General features: G+C 38.9%; 1 protein-coding gene across 7 annotated transcripts in view; it reads left to right on the top strand.

The window, feature by feature from the left end:
- Positions 1 to 18,385, top strand: part of UBE3A (ubiquitin protein ligase E3A) — a 68,925-nt gene that overhangs the window by 40,411 nt on the left and 10,129 nt on the right. For 5 of the 7 annotated variants that reach the window (XM_019667740.1, XM_019667744.1, XM_019667743.1 and 2 more), the window contains 5 exons: positions 5,526 to 5,670; positions 8,318 to 8,523; positions 9,274 to 9,438; positions 10,840 to 10,995; positions 11,092 to 11,165. In XM_019667740.1, coding sequence (XP_019523285.1) covers positions 5,526 to 5,670; positions 8,318 to 8,523; positions 9,274 to 9,438; positions 10,840 to 10,995; positions 11,092 to 11,165 — 746 coding nt within the window. Of the gene's footprint in view, positions 1 to 5,525; positions 5,671 to 8,317; positions 8,524 to 9,273; positions 9,439 to 10,839; positions 10,996 to 11,091; positions 11,166 to 12,571; positions 13,722 to 18,385 lie in introns of those variants that run through there. The other 2 variants (XM_019667746.1, XM_019667745.1) reach the window with 2 other exon arrangements.

Genomic DNA, 18,385 nt, shown 5'->3' with positions numbered 1-18,385 from the left:
TTTTCTTAGACAAAGTCCCAAGGGAAGAGGGTATAAAAAAAATTTTAATTTTTATGTTCTAAGACTGAGATATGAGTATCATGGAACATGACAGTGAGGTAGCTCGAACTCCCTTCACATCTGACGGGAAATCCGAGGTTCTACCCTGTAAATGTTCCAAGTAGGCGCTCTGCTCTGGTGTGGATCCTAGGAATCTCTATTTCTGATAGTACCCTTGGGTATTCTGAAAAAGCCAGGCTGCAAATCAGTGTTTGGGAAGATGACTGCTGGTACAGTTTATCTATACATATTTCTTGAGGCCGTTTTTATGTGAGAGGATGATTGAGGATAGCAGGCCGAGAAAAGGGGCTCATGGTGGTGTGAGACTTCGTTGGGAGTAGGCCGCAAGTCCTCGAATTGGGAGTGGAGCTCTAAAGGCCAAAAGGAATGGCAGACATGTTGAATTGGATGGAAAGTCCAAAACTAGGAACTAGGGCAGATGAAGGTGACAGGCACAGATGAAAAGCCCCACTGCCCAGGGGTTGTGCCCAGTCCCCTCTAAAAGTCACCCACCTTTTCTGGGTCCTCCACACTGTCTAACCAGCCCCCAGTGTTTTCCTTGCTGAAACACAACTTGGTTCTTTCATTGGTCAGTTGGCCTACAGTGCTTTACGAATAAGATGATTCTGTGTTGACGTGGATATAATTACATGCATCTTACATGTTCACTGTACTGTGCTTCATGCGTGTCCGTTACTGTTTCTTACCGTTTATTCTAATCGAAGTGAAGAACTTCATGCCTGAGTTATGTCCTTAGAGTCGAATGAGACAACGCAGTATCTCTGCATAGACTCAGCACCGTATGATCATTTAACACAGCGAAGCTTATCAGACTCCTTAGGGCTAACACAGGAGGAGAATGAAACTCAGATCCTGGCCTGCAGAAATGAACGGCAGAACCGGAAGTAGAAAGCCAGGGTTTCTGGTCTCAAGGGCAGATGGGATTATGTGACTTGGCTGTGACCCAAACATCTAAATTTATATTTAAGGTATAAAAAACTTTATCTGCTTGTAGAGAAGTGAAAAAATATATCTGGATAATCTAAAAATCCCATTCTAGTCAATAGTTCAAACGTGCTCCCTAGCAACATGTTTTACCATTGAGTCTAGTATTATAAACTGACTGACGTAGTTTAAGCCAGCCATTCTTGGGGATCCCAGGCATTCTTAAGTATTAGAGAGATCTGGTTTGTTTGAACACTACTGCTTAAATTTCTGTACCATTAAGGAATTTTGTCTCAGCCATGGATGAGGATAGATTTGACCTGAGTAATAGGCCAGAATACTCTAAGATTTTAAAGGATGGGGTTTTTGCTTTTGACTCTCGTGAATCTGGCAAGTCTGATATTTTTATATTGAGATATCATCCTACCTAGATATTCTGGGAGTGCTTTGATAGTAGGTCATTTTTTTTTAAAATCATCTCTAGGGTTTCATCATCATGGCCAATTAAAAGTTCAAAAATTGAAAATCATTTTATCCAACAATTGATAAAAATCAAGAGTCTTAGTAAGAAGAGGAAGTCATATAAGGAAAGAAGTAGATGTTATTACATCCAGTCTATTTTTGTTTATTTTATCCTAGTAAGCTGTCTTCTGCCAGTCTTCATATTAAAGAAATAACAAAGTGTACCCTACTTTAAGAAAACCTTTATGAAAATCCGGTCTCTGTACTAAATGAACTCAGTTCAAGGATGCATATAAAGTCTCCTTTTCAGACTGTTCACTGACATATTTTTCCAATTTTCGAACATCCTACTGCAGCAAGACAGCTTTTGATTTTAAAATTTCAGTTTTAAATGGTATGAATCTATTACATGAAGTGATATGCCTTTGCAATTGAATTCATACATTATTCTCTAATTGAACAATGGTTTGGAAGTGGTTATTTTTAAGAAAAATAAAAATAAATGGAGCCTCTTAATGGCCTTTGTCAAAGTGATTATTGCTAAATTTTATTGTATTTGTTACCACATTTATAAGTAATTATTTTAAAGGTAGGCTACCCATGCATAAGTAAATGATACAGTATTTTGCAGGACCACTTACTTATATCTGACAATAATAATCTAAAATAAACAGTAACAGGAAATTTTCACCTGTAGAAATCAGTTGCCACCTGTTTTTCAAATTCTTTACATATTTACATTTGAAAACATCCTGATTGTAAAAGTAATATATATTTACTGTAAAAAAACTTCTTTAAATGCATGCAAACATCACTCATAATTTTGAGAGCTTATTGGCGGTCATTGATGAGAGCAGTACAGTCTAGCATTCAGGAGCTTGCTGCGTGGGCTAGAATCTGCTCTGCCATTTACTGACTCAGACTTGAGCAAGTTATGAACCTCTGTCTATAAAACGGGTTAATAGTGTCACTGACCTCATCAGGTTGTTGTGAAAGTTAGAGGAGTTTATATATGGAAGGTGCTTAGAATAGTGTCTGGCTCATATGTGCCGTGTACTGTTGTCATTGCTGGGATCTCCGCGTCCTGGTGTCTGGTCATTGGGTTTTCAGGCAAGTCTGAAAACCGTTTTTAGAACCATTAAACTCCAAGTAACACTAACAAGAGCTGGTACTTACAAGGCGTTGTTGTGCGGGGACTTCATCTAAGTGCTTCACATATATTAACTTATTTATTAATATGTCATGCTCATTTTACAGATAAACTAAAGCAAAGAGAGAACGTTATATGCTTATACTTATCATAACAGGACACTCTGCCGAATTCTTTTGGCACTCAAGGTGGGGAGTGGAGGGTGGACATGGGTGGGAATGCACAGACATGCAATAGTTGACTAAGAAGGAAGATAAATTTGCTTCAGTTGTCATATGAAGTGTCTCAGGCGGAGGGAGGACGGGCCTCTGAGTCCTGTGGAAACCCCAGCAGATCTTTTAAAAGCCATCTGGACCGTGGGCATGGAGTCGGCGCTCACTTGTGAATGTCAGTGAGGACGAGCTATAGGAGACGTTAATCTAAATATCATATAATCATCTTTCCACCTGGGAATGCATCCTATCTGGTATCAGCAGGTTTGTCTGTGTTGTAGGGGCGTACATAAACATTGACCTGACATCTCCCAGGCAGGTGGGAACTGGGAGAAAGAAGCAGGAATGTGTTCCCTGGCAGTGGGTGCTGTTAGCCTGATGGGTAGAGCACATTTGAGCTAAGCTGATGATTCGTGTTTAGTCCTGAGAATTCTTCATAGTCTGTGGCTTGGAACAGGTTTCCAACTGCTTTTCCCCCCAAGGTTATTTGTAAAGTTGGGACTAGGCTATAAAATGGAATTTTGAATCTTTTATTCAAAGAGCAAAGTTATTCCTTTAATAGAGCTCCTACTCTAGAATTTCCTCATATTATTATTAAGTCTTCACAGCTTTGCAGCATGAAGAGCACTGCCCCCCCCTCCTCCTCACCTGTTTTCCTTTACAGATGAGGAAACAGGCTTAACAAACTCACTTGCTAAGGTTCAAAGGTTAAAGTTAGGTTAAGCAGCAGTTAGGACTAGTACAGAGTGTTCAGACTTTTCCACAACACTCGCTCTCAAATATAAAATTATCTTAATACAGTTTGGCATAAAAATGTTTCTGTAAATGTCAGAGACCACTGTTGTACAGGACAGACATCCTTTTAAGCTCAAGATTCTAAAGTCACAGAATCATAGAATCCAAAAGTTGAAGATTTCCAGGAGATTATGTTGGTCTCTGGTCTCAAAACGCTTTTGACTGCAACCGCTAGTAAGAGATGTTTTGCATAACATCTCAGTACACACATGCATATCTGTATCTGTACATATAACAAGTTTCGCAAAACAATAGCTGCCATTACCACGTGGACTTATTCTGATTTCCCGCCATTATTGGTTGTAAACCACGAAATGTGTTGGGCTACCCACTGATGAGTTCCAATTGGCAGTTTGGAAAACATTGATCTAGGGCAGCTGACCTGATTCATGACTTCATGATTTATATGTATTTTAAAGACACACTAGAATGTCCAAACTGGTGCTGTTAAAGGTAATTCCTTTAGGACTGTGGCATGCTTTTTCATTTGCATTGCTCAAAACCTGCAGCTATTTTTAAAATTTTTGATTTTTTTAACAGCCAGTATGCATTTATAGTCAATTCAGTAAATAAGGTGGATGGTTGGTCAGACATACTGTAATAAAGTTCAGATACATAAAACAACAGATGGCAGCATAACATTCACTTTAGAATCTAGTGTGGTTTTTATGGTTAATCTCATAATGACTGAGATTAGTTGCTGTGTATTTGTTATCCTGCAGATACAGAGAGTAATTGGTAAAAGAGTTAGAGTTGAAATGGGAGATACTGGGGTTTGCTAACTTAGTAAGAAGTTAGGAGTTAGGATGTCAGCAAGGGCATGATTCATTTGCTTTCAAAAACTAAGTGGATGTAACTTGTGTTCTGACCCATGAAAAATAGTGATTTATGCTGCGCTGTTAGAAGAGACCACAAATGGCTTCTGTACTTAGCCAAAGTGCTTTTCTTAATTGAAATTATTTTACTTATGGCTTAATAGATAGCAAGACTTAATTCTTGAGTTTCTATTCTAATATAAAGAACGACTAGCAAATAATTTTGAAGTCAAACTTCTATATTCCATTGTTTTTGCTGAAATGCAAAAGTTTGAGTAGTCACTTTAATGTATTTTGTTGTCATCTTTCCATGTCCTAACCTTACAGCCCAGGTTTGTTATACACAAGTAACAAAATCTAATTCTACTTGTACTGTTTGTCAATTCCATAAGAAATCAGTAGTTAGAAAGTAACCCTTTTATAATTATATGCTGGTTTATTTTTTGTCCTATTTTTCCATTATCTATGAGACTAAATGCTTGCCCTTGCTAGCTTTTTACCAGTTTGCTTTTTGTTTCCATTTAAAATGAACCAAAAGGCAGTAACTTTTATTTGCTACTTCCTAACCCTACTTTTTTTTTTTTTTAAAGATTTTTATTGGGGAATTGGGGGGATGGGAATAGTGCTGGGGAATTGGGGGAAGGGGAACAGGCAAGTTGCTGTCGTTTTGTTCTTCAGTCTAGTTGTGGAGGACGTTGCTTCACTGGCCCAAGTTGGCACCATCATTGCGCTCTTCCCGGGCGAGGCAGATCAGTCGCCGGCTTCTAGACGGCCGCTCACTGCGGCTGCTGGCCGCTCACGCTGGCTGCTGGCTACACACGGTAGCCCATGGCAACCCACTGCCACAGGGACTGCAGCCTACGCCGTCGCCGGCGACTCACAGCAGCCCAGCTCCAGGTTGAGCTGTTGTTCAGCATCTTAGCTGTAGAGGGCAGTGTCACTGGCCCTCATATGTGGGATCCGAACCGGGGCCCTCTGGCGTCCCAAGCCAGTTCTTAACCATCGCGCCACTTGGCGGGCCCCCAACCCTACTTTTTGTTTTGATTTTGCTTTCATCCTAATACTGGCAGTCACCGTCTTTTCACTTTTTATCTTTTCACTCACTAGCTAGAGATGATCGCAATGGAAAATCCTGCAGACTTGAAGAAGCAGTTGTATGTGGAATTCGAAGGAGAACAAGGAGTTGATGAGGGAGGTGTTTCCAAAGAATTTTTTCAGCTGGTTGTGGAAGAAATCTTCAATCCAGATATTGGTAAATACTCCAGTGATGTGCCATGGTGTCCTATTGTTTTGAATGAGAATTTGTTTACCTTGGTTTATATGTATTCTCTGTGAGTCTGAGCCCTGCAGAACATGGTTTGGGTGTGGCTCACCTAGAATCACAAATACCGACTGAGTGGGTGGGTTTCTGGGACTGACTTGCATCACTCACTTTTTCAAGTTCTTAGTTCGATTCCTTAGCCAAATATTTTAACATAGGAGATAGGAGAGTCTCTTTCAGGTAGATGAAATTGAGCACTTGAGAGTGGCCCATTCGAGCAGATGGTCTGAAACCTCACTCAGCATTTGCGGACAAGTTGCGCAGCACAGTGGTCTGAACACTAGGGAATGTCTCCCAAGGGCGTCAGGCCTAGCGTTTGCAAACACTGGCTGCTTTCCCTTAGCTGGGTGGATGGTGGGGGGCGGGGGGGTGTAATACTGTAATGTTCTCCCCCGCTCTGAACTCCAGAAGCCTCTTTCTATCCCCATCTGATAGTATTTGCCTCCCCAAAGAGTTTTCATTGAACACAGTTGGGAAAGACTGACCTAGGTTTTGAAGACTTTGAATTTCCCCGATAGGCAGAGGCAGGAATCACTTGGCTACTGGCTTTGCTTACTCTTAAAATTGAATGCATGCCAATGATAGGGAAAGGATTCCACGAAAAGTACCGTCAGAATCTGGTAGAATGGACCACAAAGTAACGCAGATAACTGCCCTTAAGCTGTGAGCCTGTGGCTTCTCAGTATGTTGTTGTTCTTATTCGGTCATATGGATGGAATTAGACATGTTGAGTTCATGACATACAGTTGAGGTCAGGCTATGCTGATATTCTAGCTAATGTTGATTAATAATCAGAAGGCTATGTCATTGGTATGTATGGTATGGGTTGTCGGAAAAGTCATGACGTATTTTTTCTGTGTTTCGTTGCAAAACTGCGTCTTAACTTTTCCGACAGCCCAATAATTTGTTGAAAGTAAACCAGGACACACAAAACCATGCCCTTTTTGAGATAGAAAATTATAAGCTTCATAAGTTGGGTAAACCTTTGCTCTAGGTTCTGATGTGTCTAGAAATGTTAAACAGTAGCTCTAAAGTATACTTACGTTATATGCAGAAATACTTTTAAGAAAAAACATACATTTCTACTTGATGTAAGGTAAGTGAATGATGGCAATAGAACCATCAAACAAGAAAATTATAGCAAAGCCACACGCTTTATGGTAGTTTTTTTTCCAGATACCTGAAAAAAATGCGTCCAGAGTAGAATCTCCTTGTACCTCAACTTACCTTTCAGACGCAGAAATGAGAGTGGCGGCCTGTGTGCTTTCTATTCTGCTTAATTTGTAGTTTGTTGCTTTTGAGACCAGGGGCATACATTTGTGAGGTTTCATCAAATTTATTCATTAATTGTAATTATTTTAGACTGTTTTGACCCTATTAATACTATATTTATAACTAAATGAAATTTTTAGCACTCCAATATGTTGTAATGTAGGCCTGTAAAAAAAGTTTTTAAGTGTAAACTGAAATTCAAATATGAATTGGATAATATTCAGACTGTATTTCATGAACATTAAATTGCATTAGAAACATATTATGGCTTAATTTATGCTCTTATGACCAAGGGGACATTTTATTAAAGTTTCTTTCATATTTAACTTAAACTAAATGTGAAGATGAGTATTTTTAAGTTTTTAAAAGTCTTATAATTGATTTATTTGTGCTGTTTTCATATGAAATTCCACTTTTTTCAGGCCTGATTCCTAAACTATTTTTTATTCTGTTTTCAAGTAGCAACTGACAAACATTGTAGTAAAATGAAAAAAGTTGTAAGTTCAATTAAAATGTCTTTTAATGTCCTTAGATGTTCATCTAAAGGGAAGAAGACAGTTCTGCCTTAATGGTTATTTAGATAGGGAAAACTAAAGATTTCTATTTTCCAATGAGTGCCATAAGAAAAGGGCTCCGTGCTTGGGCTCTGCAGTGGCGGCCGTGTGAAACGGAAAGATATAAACTACTTTTGTTTTACCCACTGGCCCATGATTAATGTGTATATTAAATGGCTTGGAGTTTTGGACATAATCTAAGTTTATCAGGTTTATCTAGGTTTATGTACTTAACATCCTCTGACTTCGTTAAAGTGCTAAAAACCTTCATGGGACAATTTTGTAAAAACAAACTTTTCCTTAATGGAGCTCAAAATTGTTTTCTAAAATGTGGATGAAATACGCTTTTATACGTGCAACATTTTCAAAATGTTGTAGCCTTTTTTCTTTTTGTTTTGCATTTATTTTTCAACCATTTGTGGATCAAGTATGAATGCATATTAACTTTTCATCTGTGTTAGAAGATTAGAGAACTTGAATTTAATGAACATTTTCCCTAACTTTTTAGAAAATGCCACAAAAATTGCTTATTACTTTGTTTCCTTGGCTTCTTTAAAATTATAGACAGTACTACCATTTGCCACAATTGATAACAATTCTATATTTGAACTTTGGTTTCTCCAGTGCTAATGTAATAGAGAAAAGTTTTTGTGTACCTAGTATATACAAGTTTACATGTGTAATTATTTTATATTTCTGTTCATCAGTCTTTAATATAAGAGTAATGTATTTTCAAAACTCATTTCTTACAGGTATGTTCACATATGACGAATCTACAAAGTTGTTTTGGTTTAATCCCTCCTCTTTTGAAACTGAGGGTCAGTTCACTCTGATTGGCATAGTACTGGGCCTGGCCATTTATAACAACTGCATCCTGGATGTACATTTCCCCATGGTCGTCTACAGGAAGCTAATGGGGAAAAAAGGAACTTTCCGGGACTTGGGAGACTCGCACCCTGTAAGTCTTTGTCACTTATTAGGTATTTTAGATTTAATGTAGAAGCAAAAATACAGTTTAATTTATATACAAATTAAGTTTTCATTTGGTATCTTTGTTAATATTGACACCCAGTAAGATGAAATTGTTTTAATGTCAGAAGTACCATAAACCTGAAGGAGACATTTTTGTATATATCACTGTCAGCAAGCAGGCTTTATAAGATTGATTCTGGACAAAAAACTTTTTTTTTTTTTTTTTTAAGCTGAGCTATCCTGCCTGCCACCTGTTGGCAGCTCAGCAGCAACTCAGCTCAGGGTGGGAATCGAACTGCTGTTGCTCAGAGCTCGCACTCTTGAGCGAGCTTTTAACCAACTGAACCACTCGGCCAGTCATGATTCTGTATCAAAGTGTTTTTAAACATCTTGTTTGTTTTTTAATGAAATCATGTCAGATTGCCAGGTGAAATAAGGGGCTTGGTGGCCGCTGTCGGTGTGTATCCTCTACCCGGCTGCTCCTTACCCCTAAGACCTGTTTGGGGTTTTCATGGAGCATTGTGAGCTCACTGCTGAATTGGCAGCGTGGGGCTTCTCACCAGTGACTGACAATCTTTAGTTCCTATATCGCAAACTGTTTTGGAGACAGGCGGCTTACCATCTGTGTTTTAATTCCAACTGTCTAAGTTTTGTGTTTTTTTCCCCAAGAAGAGCATTACATACTGTTGTATTTTGTTGTTGTGTGGTAACCTTAATTTCCCTTTCTGGTTGTCAGGTTCTGTATCAGAGTTTAAAAGATTTACTAGAGTATGAAGGGAACGTGGAAGATGATATGATGATCACTTTCCAGATATCGCAGACAGACCTTTTTGGTAATCCAATGATGTATGATCTAAAGGAAAATGGTGATAAAATTCCAATTACAAATGAAAACAGGAAGGTACTAACTGTTTTTATGTCATTTCTCTCTTTGTCAACAGAATATCAAAGCGTGTATGCTTGTAATTTTATTTATTAATTTTATTTATCAAATGGATTGGGGGTGACATTGGTTAGTAAAATTATATAGGTGTCAGGTGCCCAATTCTATAATACATTATCTATTGCATTGTGTTTTCACCCCCCGAGTCAGTTCTCCTTACATCACCATATCGAGTACAGTCTGTACAAAGACCCAAGTTAAGTAACCAACGAGGTTCTTGTCAAGGAAATGGACCCAGTTTTCTAAGTCTGGGGTGTAAGCTGGTGTGAAAGCTCACAGTCTGACACTGAGCCCCTTTTAGAGCAAGAGGCCAGGAGCAGGACCCAGCAAGCAGCGGGGTGCTGTGGCTGTGGGCTGGAGAGCAGGAAGCAGGGTGCTTGTCATCTCGTGACTAAGGTCCTTGTCACCAGACAAATGATAGCTGCATTTACCATGTTTCCCTGGAACTAAGACCTAGCCAGAGAAGAAGCCGTAGCATGATTCCTCCAGGATGTGGAGGGCACGCACCCCTTAGTGAGTTTTATGACCTGTTTCAGGGAGAAGGGTGCCTTTCCCACAACCTCATTGGGCTTAAAATATTCAGTATGCCAAGGTGCCATATTATGCTACAGCTTATTTTCCGCTAGGTCTTATTTTCGGGGAAACAGGGTAATGGACCCACACGTATGTGTGGCCTAAATACACTACTGAAAAGTATTCTTTAAACCAGATTTGTGTTTTCATACTGATGAGAAAAGTAAGCGTCTGGAAACAGAACATAGCAGGCAAGTTATGACGAGTATATAAGAAGCCTTTAAAAGGCGTGCTCCCGTCAACATCATTTCGATCGAGTATGGTGCTCCCTCACACAGTACACTTCCTTGTTGTGATGGGCACCAGAGCTTAGGTGGTGAGTGACACAGAGATTGGGGGAAGTGGGTGCGGTAGGCAGCTTCCCGGAGATTCTGGAATAGGAAACATGACACTTCCTGGTTTGCTCTAAAGGACAGTCCGCTTTTAGAAAAATGTTAGCTCTTCTAAATTGATGGCTCTGTGGTTTCAACGTGCCTTGTGTTTGCACATTTAGCTGAGGCCGAGCTTTTATATTCAGTCTTGTTTACTAAAAGATCAAAATCGATACTTACATGTATTACTAGTTTATGTGCATGCCCTTTTTACAGCTTAATATTGGCTATTACAGAGAGCTGTGGAGTTGTTAAAGCCGTTTTCCTTTGTATGTGTAAAGTTTAAATTTTTAAAAATAGTCGTGAATGTTTTTTCTCTCTGAAAATAAAAACAAATGCAGATGAAGAAAGCCATGCTGTGTTCAGTTTGTGTACGTATTATGTAAGAAGTTCTTGTGGTTAATGTTTCCTGCAGGAATTTGTCAATCTCTATTCTGACTACATTCTCAATAAATCAGTAGAAAAACAGTTCAAGGCCTTTCGGAGAGGTTTTCACATGGTGACCAATGAGTCTCCCCTAAAGTACCTGTTCAGACCCGAGGAGATTGAATTGCTTATATGTGGAAGCCGGGTAAGAAAGCAGGTGTCTGCAGAGTGCCGCGCTCTGATTTCTTGTTTGTGATGGTGTGCTGTGGAAGGTGTTAAGCCACGTTTTGTCGATTTGCAGAACCTCGATTTCCAAGCACTAGAAGAAACTACAGAATATGACGGTGGCTATACCAGGGACTCTGTGCTGATTAGGTGAGTGGTTGGATTTTTTTTTTTTTTCAAATCCCTATCTTTTTATTTTAAAAACGTTTTTACTTTTCGATTGCTGTTGACGTACAATATTATATTAGTTTCAGGAGTTTAACATAGTGATTCAACATTTGTATACTTGATAAAGTATTCACCATGAGTCTGGTATTGACTGTTCCCTGTGCTGTATATCACATCCCCAAGACTTACAACTGGAAATTCATACCTCTTACTCCCTTCCTCTTTTCCACCCAGCCCGCTGCCCCCGCCCATCTGGCAGCCATCGGTTTATTCTCCGTAACTATGAGTCTGTTTCCGTTTCATTTTGTTTGTTTGTTTGCTTTGTGTTTTTTTATTTTATTTCACATATAAGTGAGATCATGTGGTATTTGTCTTTCTCTGTCTGACTTATTTCACTTAGCATGATACTTTAGGCCACCCATGTTGTTGCAGATGGTAAGATTTCATTCCTTTTTAATGGCTGCATGATATTCCATTGTGTATATGTACCACTTCTTTATCCTGTTGATGGACACCTAGGTTGCTTCTACATCTTAGCTGTTGTAAATAATGCTGTAGTGAACATAGGGCTGCAGATGTATTTTCAAATTTGTGTTTTTGTTTTCTTTGGTTGAATACCCAGAAGAATTGCTGTTCGTCTGGTAGTTCCAGTTTTGCTTTTTGAGAAACCTTTATATTGTTTTCTGTATGGTCTGTACTTGTTTAAATTCTCAACAGTGCACGAGGGCTCCCTTTTCTCCACGTCCTCGCTAACATTTGTTTTTTGTTGTCTTTGATGATAGCATTCTGACAGGTTTAGTTTTAATCATTTATATGCATTTCCATGATGATTAGTGACTGAGCATCTTTTCATGTGTCTTGTTAGCCATTTATTTCTATGTCCTCTTTGGAGAGATGTCTGTTCAGGTCCTCTGCCCATTTTTAAACTGGCTTTGTTTGTTTTTGATGTTTAATTGTATGAGTTCTTTGTATATTTTTGATATTAACCCTTTATCAGATATATCCTTAGCAAGTATGTTCTCACATTCACTTATTCGTAAAAGGAAGATTTAATTCACCAAAGGAATGTGTGCTTTATGCTTTAGACCTTTGTTGCTAGGTATTACCTCCCAAATAAGCAAATTCACAGATTCTCAATCTGTAAAATTAGAAGTGTGTTTGTAATATAATCATCAGTGTTTATTGTTCATCTTATGATTTATTTCTTCAATGAAGTGTTGTATGTAAGTTGCATGGTTTCTTTTGCATTTGGGGTATGAATTATCTAATATTCCTAGTGATTCTGATTAGACTGCTTACTGCTGGTTAAGAGATGATGGAAACAGAACTTCCTCCTTGGAATATTTCTCTTTTTAATTCTCTTTGTGAACCTGTTACCTTCCTTATAGGAAGCACCTTTTGTGTGAAATGGTCCATTCTTGTACTTAATCCTCAGGATAACATGCCAAGATACATAGTAGGATTTCTGTGTTACACCTGGGGACACAGAGCCCCCACTTCCCACAGAAAAGGCGGAACCCCCACCGGTCTTCCTGCTTCCAGTCAGGCTCCTGCCACCGCACTGGCTCCTCGTCTGCACGTGGCCGTCCAGTCGTGAGACACGGGCTCCCTCCTCCTGCTGACATCTGTGGCCAGGGACAGAGGTGCCCTTTGGGCTCCCATTGCCGGGGTGAGGGGAGAAGGCGTACAAACAGATGGCTGTCTGACGGTCACGGCTGAGAGCGCCGGAACCAACATCCGCAGTGGCTAGAACCAGTAATACCTTGTTACGTCTGTTCTCTTCTGTTATTTCGGTGGTTCTTCACCCGTTTGTAGGATTCCCTCTTCTCAGTACTCCGTTGGTCATTTTTAGCAGCGGCTGTGAGTGTATGTTCTGAGACTTACTTAAAGTTTTCAGAGGTGACCCATGAAAGGGCTGAGATGACATGATGACAGGAAAAGCTCACTCGTGAGTCACACAGAGCGTCACAGTGCCATCTGTTAGTGACGGGCTGATCAGAGAGTTCGACTTTGTAGCATCTTAACGTTTCTAAGAATAGCTGACAATATCTTGTGCTGTTCCTATGGAGCAATCATTGTTTAAATTTAGGTCTTCATTTTATTTCTAGCTTTTATAATAACATCATTCCTGGGGGTGAATGCGTGGTTTGAAGGGCAAGCTAATACATGTGAAATGATGGTATAATAGCTTCCAACTCATTCTTACAGTTAATATTCTAAAAATCTTTTGAACAAAATTCATCCTTTTAGTTTTGTCAACATAAATACGAAAATACTAATTCATTAAGTAGAGTCTACAATTAGTAGGAAGTTGGAAACTTAGAATGGTGATTGGAAACTTAGAATGGTGATTATAATACCCGGAAAAAAAAATGACAATATTGGTATCTGGTTGGTATTTATTTCATGTAAAGTATTCAGAATTCATTCAAATGAAATGAGTAATAAAAAAAACTTTGAAACTGTTTAATACATTTCAACTAAAAATTACCAACATAATATGTAGTATATAATATGAAACATTAAAAATGTGGTTTTTATTTTTAATGTTATAAAATATATTTCTACTAAAACTTACCAGTAATGAAATTAATGAAAATAAATCATTCTTTTTAAAAAATCTATATTTAAAACATGAACTTTTAAAAATATAGCATTAATAAAAACAAAGTGTGAAAATGTTGAGTCCCAAGCAGTTTTTTGTGTACGTGTTTTCCAGTTGCTGATAAAGCTTGCCCTGGTTTCATTTGTTTGACTCTGAAATGCCCTTCCCGCCTGCTTTTTAGGACGAGAGGCGCAGGGACTGCATTTCTTTCTGACAGTGAGTTTCTGTCTCCCAGGCTGATCAGGTTTGATCCCTTCTGTCAATGTGATTAATTCCATTGAATTTTCCAGTGATATCAGCCTTTCATTTGTAGATAAGCCCAATTTAGTTGTGGTCTGTTAGTTTATAAATATGTCACTCTGTTTATTTTGCTAAGATTTTTAAAGAATTACTTCATAGTCATGAGAAATGTCAACTTGTAATTTCCTTTTCCTGTATACATAGTTTCACTACCCTCATATACTGGGTTGAAAAGAGTACCCTTCTCTATTTTCAGAAATATTTGTGTAAGATTGGGATTGTTTTTTCCTTAAATAGTAGATCAAATTCACCAGTGAGACTGTCTGAGCCTTTGAGATTTCTTTGTGACAACGTTTTTGCTTGTGTTTTAAATTTTACTTTGAAATAATTATATATCTCGTGGAATTTTGTTTTTAAGTGTAGGTTGGTCCCGTGTACCCTTTATCCACCTTCCCACAGTAGCAGCGTCTTACATACTTGTAGCACAGTGTGAAAATCAGGAGACTGGTATTGGTACAATCTCCAGACCATACTCAGATTTCATCAGGTTTCTTGCACGTACTTGTACGTATCTGTGGTTTTTATATGCACCTTTATCACATCTATAGATTGCATAACCATTGCCAGAATCCATGCACAGGACTGATCACCAACCGACTCCCTCACCCTGTCCCTTTGCCTGCTGACCCGGAGTTTCATCAAAGGTGTCACATGTACTAACAGCTCATTTCTTCTTCTTGCTGCCTGGTATGTTCTGTGGATGTGCCACAGCGGTTTAACCATTCACCTGGCAAAGGACACTTGGGTTTAGGAATAAAGCTGCCATGAACACTTAGGCCCAGATTTTTATGTGAACAGAGGTTTTCATTTCTCTGGGATAAATGCCCAAAAGTGCAATCACTGGGTCCTACGGTAAGTGCGTGTTTAGATTGTAAGGAAGCTGTCACACTACTTCCGAGTTTACCATTTTACATTTCCCTGTGTGATATGTGAGCCACCCAGTTTCTCTGTATCCTTGCCAGCATTTGGTGGTGTCAGGATTGATAAATTTTATCACTTCTGCTGGGTATGTTGTGATACCTCATGGTGGTTTGAGTTAACCTGATGGCGGTGATGTGGGATATCTTTTCATGTACTTATTTTTTAAATATTTATCATCTGTATATTGATTTTGGTGAAATGTCTTTTTTTTACTGTTGAATTTTGAGCTATTTACAGGTGCTAGTCGTTTTTGAGGGTGTGGTTTGCAAATATTTTTCCCATTCTGTAGCTAGTCATTTGATCTTTTGAAAATCTTTTGAAGATATTAAATTTTTTTGCATAGCAAAAGTTTTTAATTTTGACGAACTCCAATTTTTCCTTTTATGGATCATGCTTTTGATTTCAAATATAAAACTCTTGGCCTTAAGATTTTCTTCAAACTTTGTTCTTAAACTATAGTTTTACACTTTACATTGAAGTCTGTGGTCCACTTTGAGTCAGCATTTAAATAATATATGAGATTTCAGTCAAGATTCACTTTTTTTGACTGTGGATGTCCAGTTGTTTGCATACAATTTATTGAAAAGGCTGGCCTTTCTTCACTGAATTGTTTTTTGCACTTTTATCAAAAATCAGTTGGTAAGGTTCGTGTGAATTGGTTTCGAGTTCTGTGCGCCCTTCCGTTGATCTGTGTGCTTGTGTGGCTCCTCCAATACCACCTTTCTTAATCGCTGTAAGTATATGGTGTATGTACCTTTCTTCCATTCAGAAATCCTCCAAAAGATTTCTTTTTTCAAATTATTTTGGCAACTCTTTGCTTTTCTATATAAATTTTATATTCACCTTGTCAGTGTCTGCAAAAATCTTTGATGGGATTTTGATAGGAATTACATGAAGATCAAACTGAAGAATTGACGTTTCACTGTGTTCACTCTTTCAATCTAGGAACACAGATAGCTCTCCACTTATTTAGGTCCTCTTTGATTTCTTTCATTAGAATTATGAAGGTTTCGGCATACAGAGCCTATACATGTTTAATTTATGCCTAAGTATGTGAATTCCGTTGCAGCAATTGTAAATGGTTGTATTTTTAATTTTGGTTTCCATGTTTCTTGTTAGTATATAGAAATATGGTTGATTTTACATGTCAATCTTACATCCTCTTACTCTGTTGAACTCAGTTTAGAAGTCTTTTGTAGACTTTCTGGGGTTTTCTGTGTAGATAATCATGTCACCTGTAAATTGGGACCGTTATATTTCTTCCTTTTAAATCTCTTTGTCTTTTTTTTTTTTTCTCCTGCCTAGAGTGCTGGTTAAAACTTTTAGCACTGTGGCGAGTAAGAATAGTAAAAGTGAAAACCTAATTTAGGAGAAAGCATTCATTCTTTATTAAGTCTGATATTAGCGTAGTCACGTGCGCATAATGCCGTTTTGGTCAACAACGGACCTCATATACGAAGGTGGTCCCATAAGCATATAATGGAGCTGAAAATTCCTGTCACCTGGTGACATCGTAGCCATCCTAATGTAGCACGACGCGTGGCTCACGTGTGCGTGTATGGTGATGCTGGTGTACACACCCCCACTGTGCTGCCCGTCCTCGGAAAGCACAGCACATGCAGTGTGTACTGTGTTTCATGCCTGATGATGACAGTGACTGTGTTACTGGCTCATGTATTTACTTTCTATTGTTGAGTGGACTCTCTGTGCTTATTTAAAAAGTTTGCTGTAAACAGTATGTTGTGTGATGCCGGCAGCGGCCTCACGCATCGCGTGTTTACCGCATCTCTCGATGACATTGTTTTCTCTTGCGCTTGATTTAATCTCATGTTATTTTATGAATTGATTGCAGCCTAAGTATACAGTGTTTCCAAAGTTGACAGGAGGGGACAGTCATGTCCTAGGCGGTCACATCCACTCACCCATCACCCAATGACTTACCCAGAGCAGCTCCCAGGCCTGCAGGCTCCAGTTGGACACTTCGTATCTTTCATACCGTATTTTCACTGCACCTCTTCAATGTTTAGGTGTTTAGACACAAGCACTTACCAGTGTGTTACAGTTGCTCACAGTGCTCATTAACGAGGCACAGACTGGCAGCTTGGAGCAATGGCAGTACCCACAGCCCAGGTGTGGAGGGAGGTACCATCTGTGTGTGTGTTAATGCGCACTCTGATACAGTCACAAAAGCATGGGATGACGCATTTCTCATAACCTATCCCTGTTGTTAGATGGCACGTGACTCCAGTTAGAACTCTACAGATTCTAGGAGGTTCTGGTCTGTACGTGTTTTGCTAAGAGTTTTATCATGGATGAGCTTTTTCTCTATCAGTTGAGATCTTGATTTTTCTTTAACGTGTTGATATGGTGTGTTTTGTTAATGGGATTTCCAATATTGAACCAGCCTTGCCCACCCTAGTCAGTCAGTCAGTCTCTCTTTCTGGAAGAGATTGTGTTAAAATGGTGTTAATTCTTTCCAAAATGCTTGGTAGAATTCTCCAATGAAACCATCTGGGCCTGGAGATTTTCTTTTTGGGGAGCTTTATTTAAATTTCAAATTCAGTTTCTTTAATGGTTATAAGACTCTTGAAATGACCTTTTGTATTGGGTGAGTTGTGGTAGCTTGTTGAGGAGTTGATGGATTTCATTTAAGTGGTCACATTTATGTGTGCAGAATTCATCATTTTCCCATTTTATCCTCCTGATGTCTGCAGGCCTGAACGGATCACCCCCTTTTTATTCCTGACCGTGGTAATTTGTGTTTTCTCTTTTTCCTTGTCAGTCTTGCTGAGAGCCTTATTGAAATTGATTATACTCAAGAGCCAGTTTTTTATTTCTCTATTTTTTTCCTGTATTTAATTACATTGATTTCAGCTCTTTATTATTGGCTTCCTTGTTTAGGGCTTATTTTTGCTGTTCTAGGTTATTGAGGCTAGAAACATTGGTTGTTGATTTAAGACCTTTCCTCTTTCCTCATGTAAGCATTTAGTGCTTTCCATTTTATTCTCAGCCTTGCTTTAGCTGTATTCCAAATGGTGTGTGGTATATTTTCACTTTCCTTCATATCTATGTAGTTCTTAAAATGGATTTTGAGACTTCCTCTTGCACCCTTATTTAAATAGAAGTATGTTAATTTCCAGGACTTTTGGGATAATTTCTGGTGCCGCTTTCTGGTTTGGTTCCTATGGTCAGAGACCGTCTCCATCCTTCTGTCCTTTCAGTCTCTGTCCTCTGCGTTGCTGTGGAGTGCCCTGCAGAGCTGGTTTCCATCTGCTGGTGCATGGCTTTGCTGGTTTCCGGACTAGTAGTTCCATCAGGCGCTCAGAGTGTGTGGCGTGGTCCCTCGTGGGACATTTGTCTCTTCTTCCTCTCGGCT

This window comes from Hipposideros armiger, unplaced genomic scaffold (assembly GCF_001890085.2).
Source record: "Hipposideros armiger isolate ML-2016 unplaced genomic scaffold, ASM189008v1 scaffold_504, whole genome shotgun sequence".
NCBI classification, from domain to species: Eukaryota; Metazoa; Chordata; class Mammalia; order Chiroptera; family Hipposideridae; genus Hipposideros; species Hipposideros armiger.
Note: the sequence above shows the minus strand (reverse complement) of the source record. Positions and strands in the feature narration are given on the sequence as shown.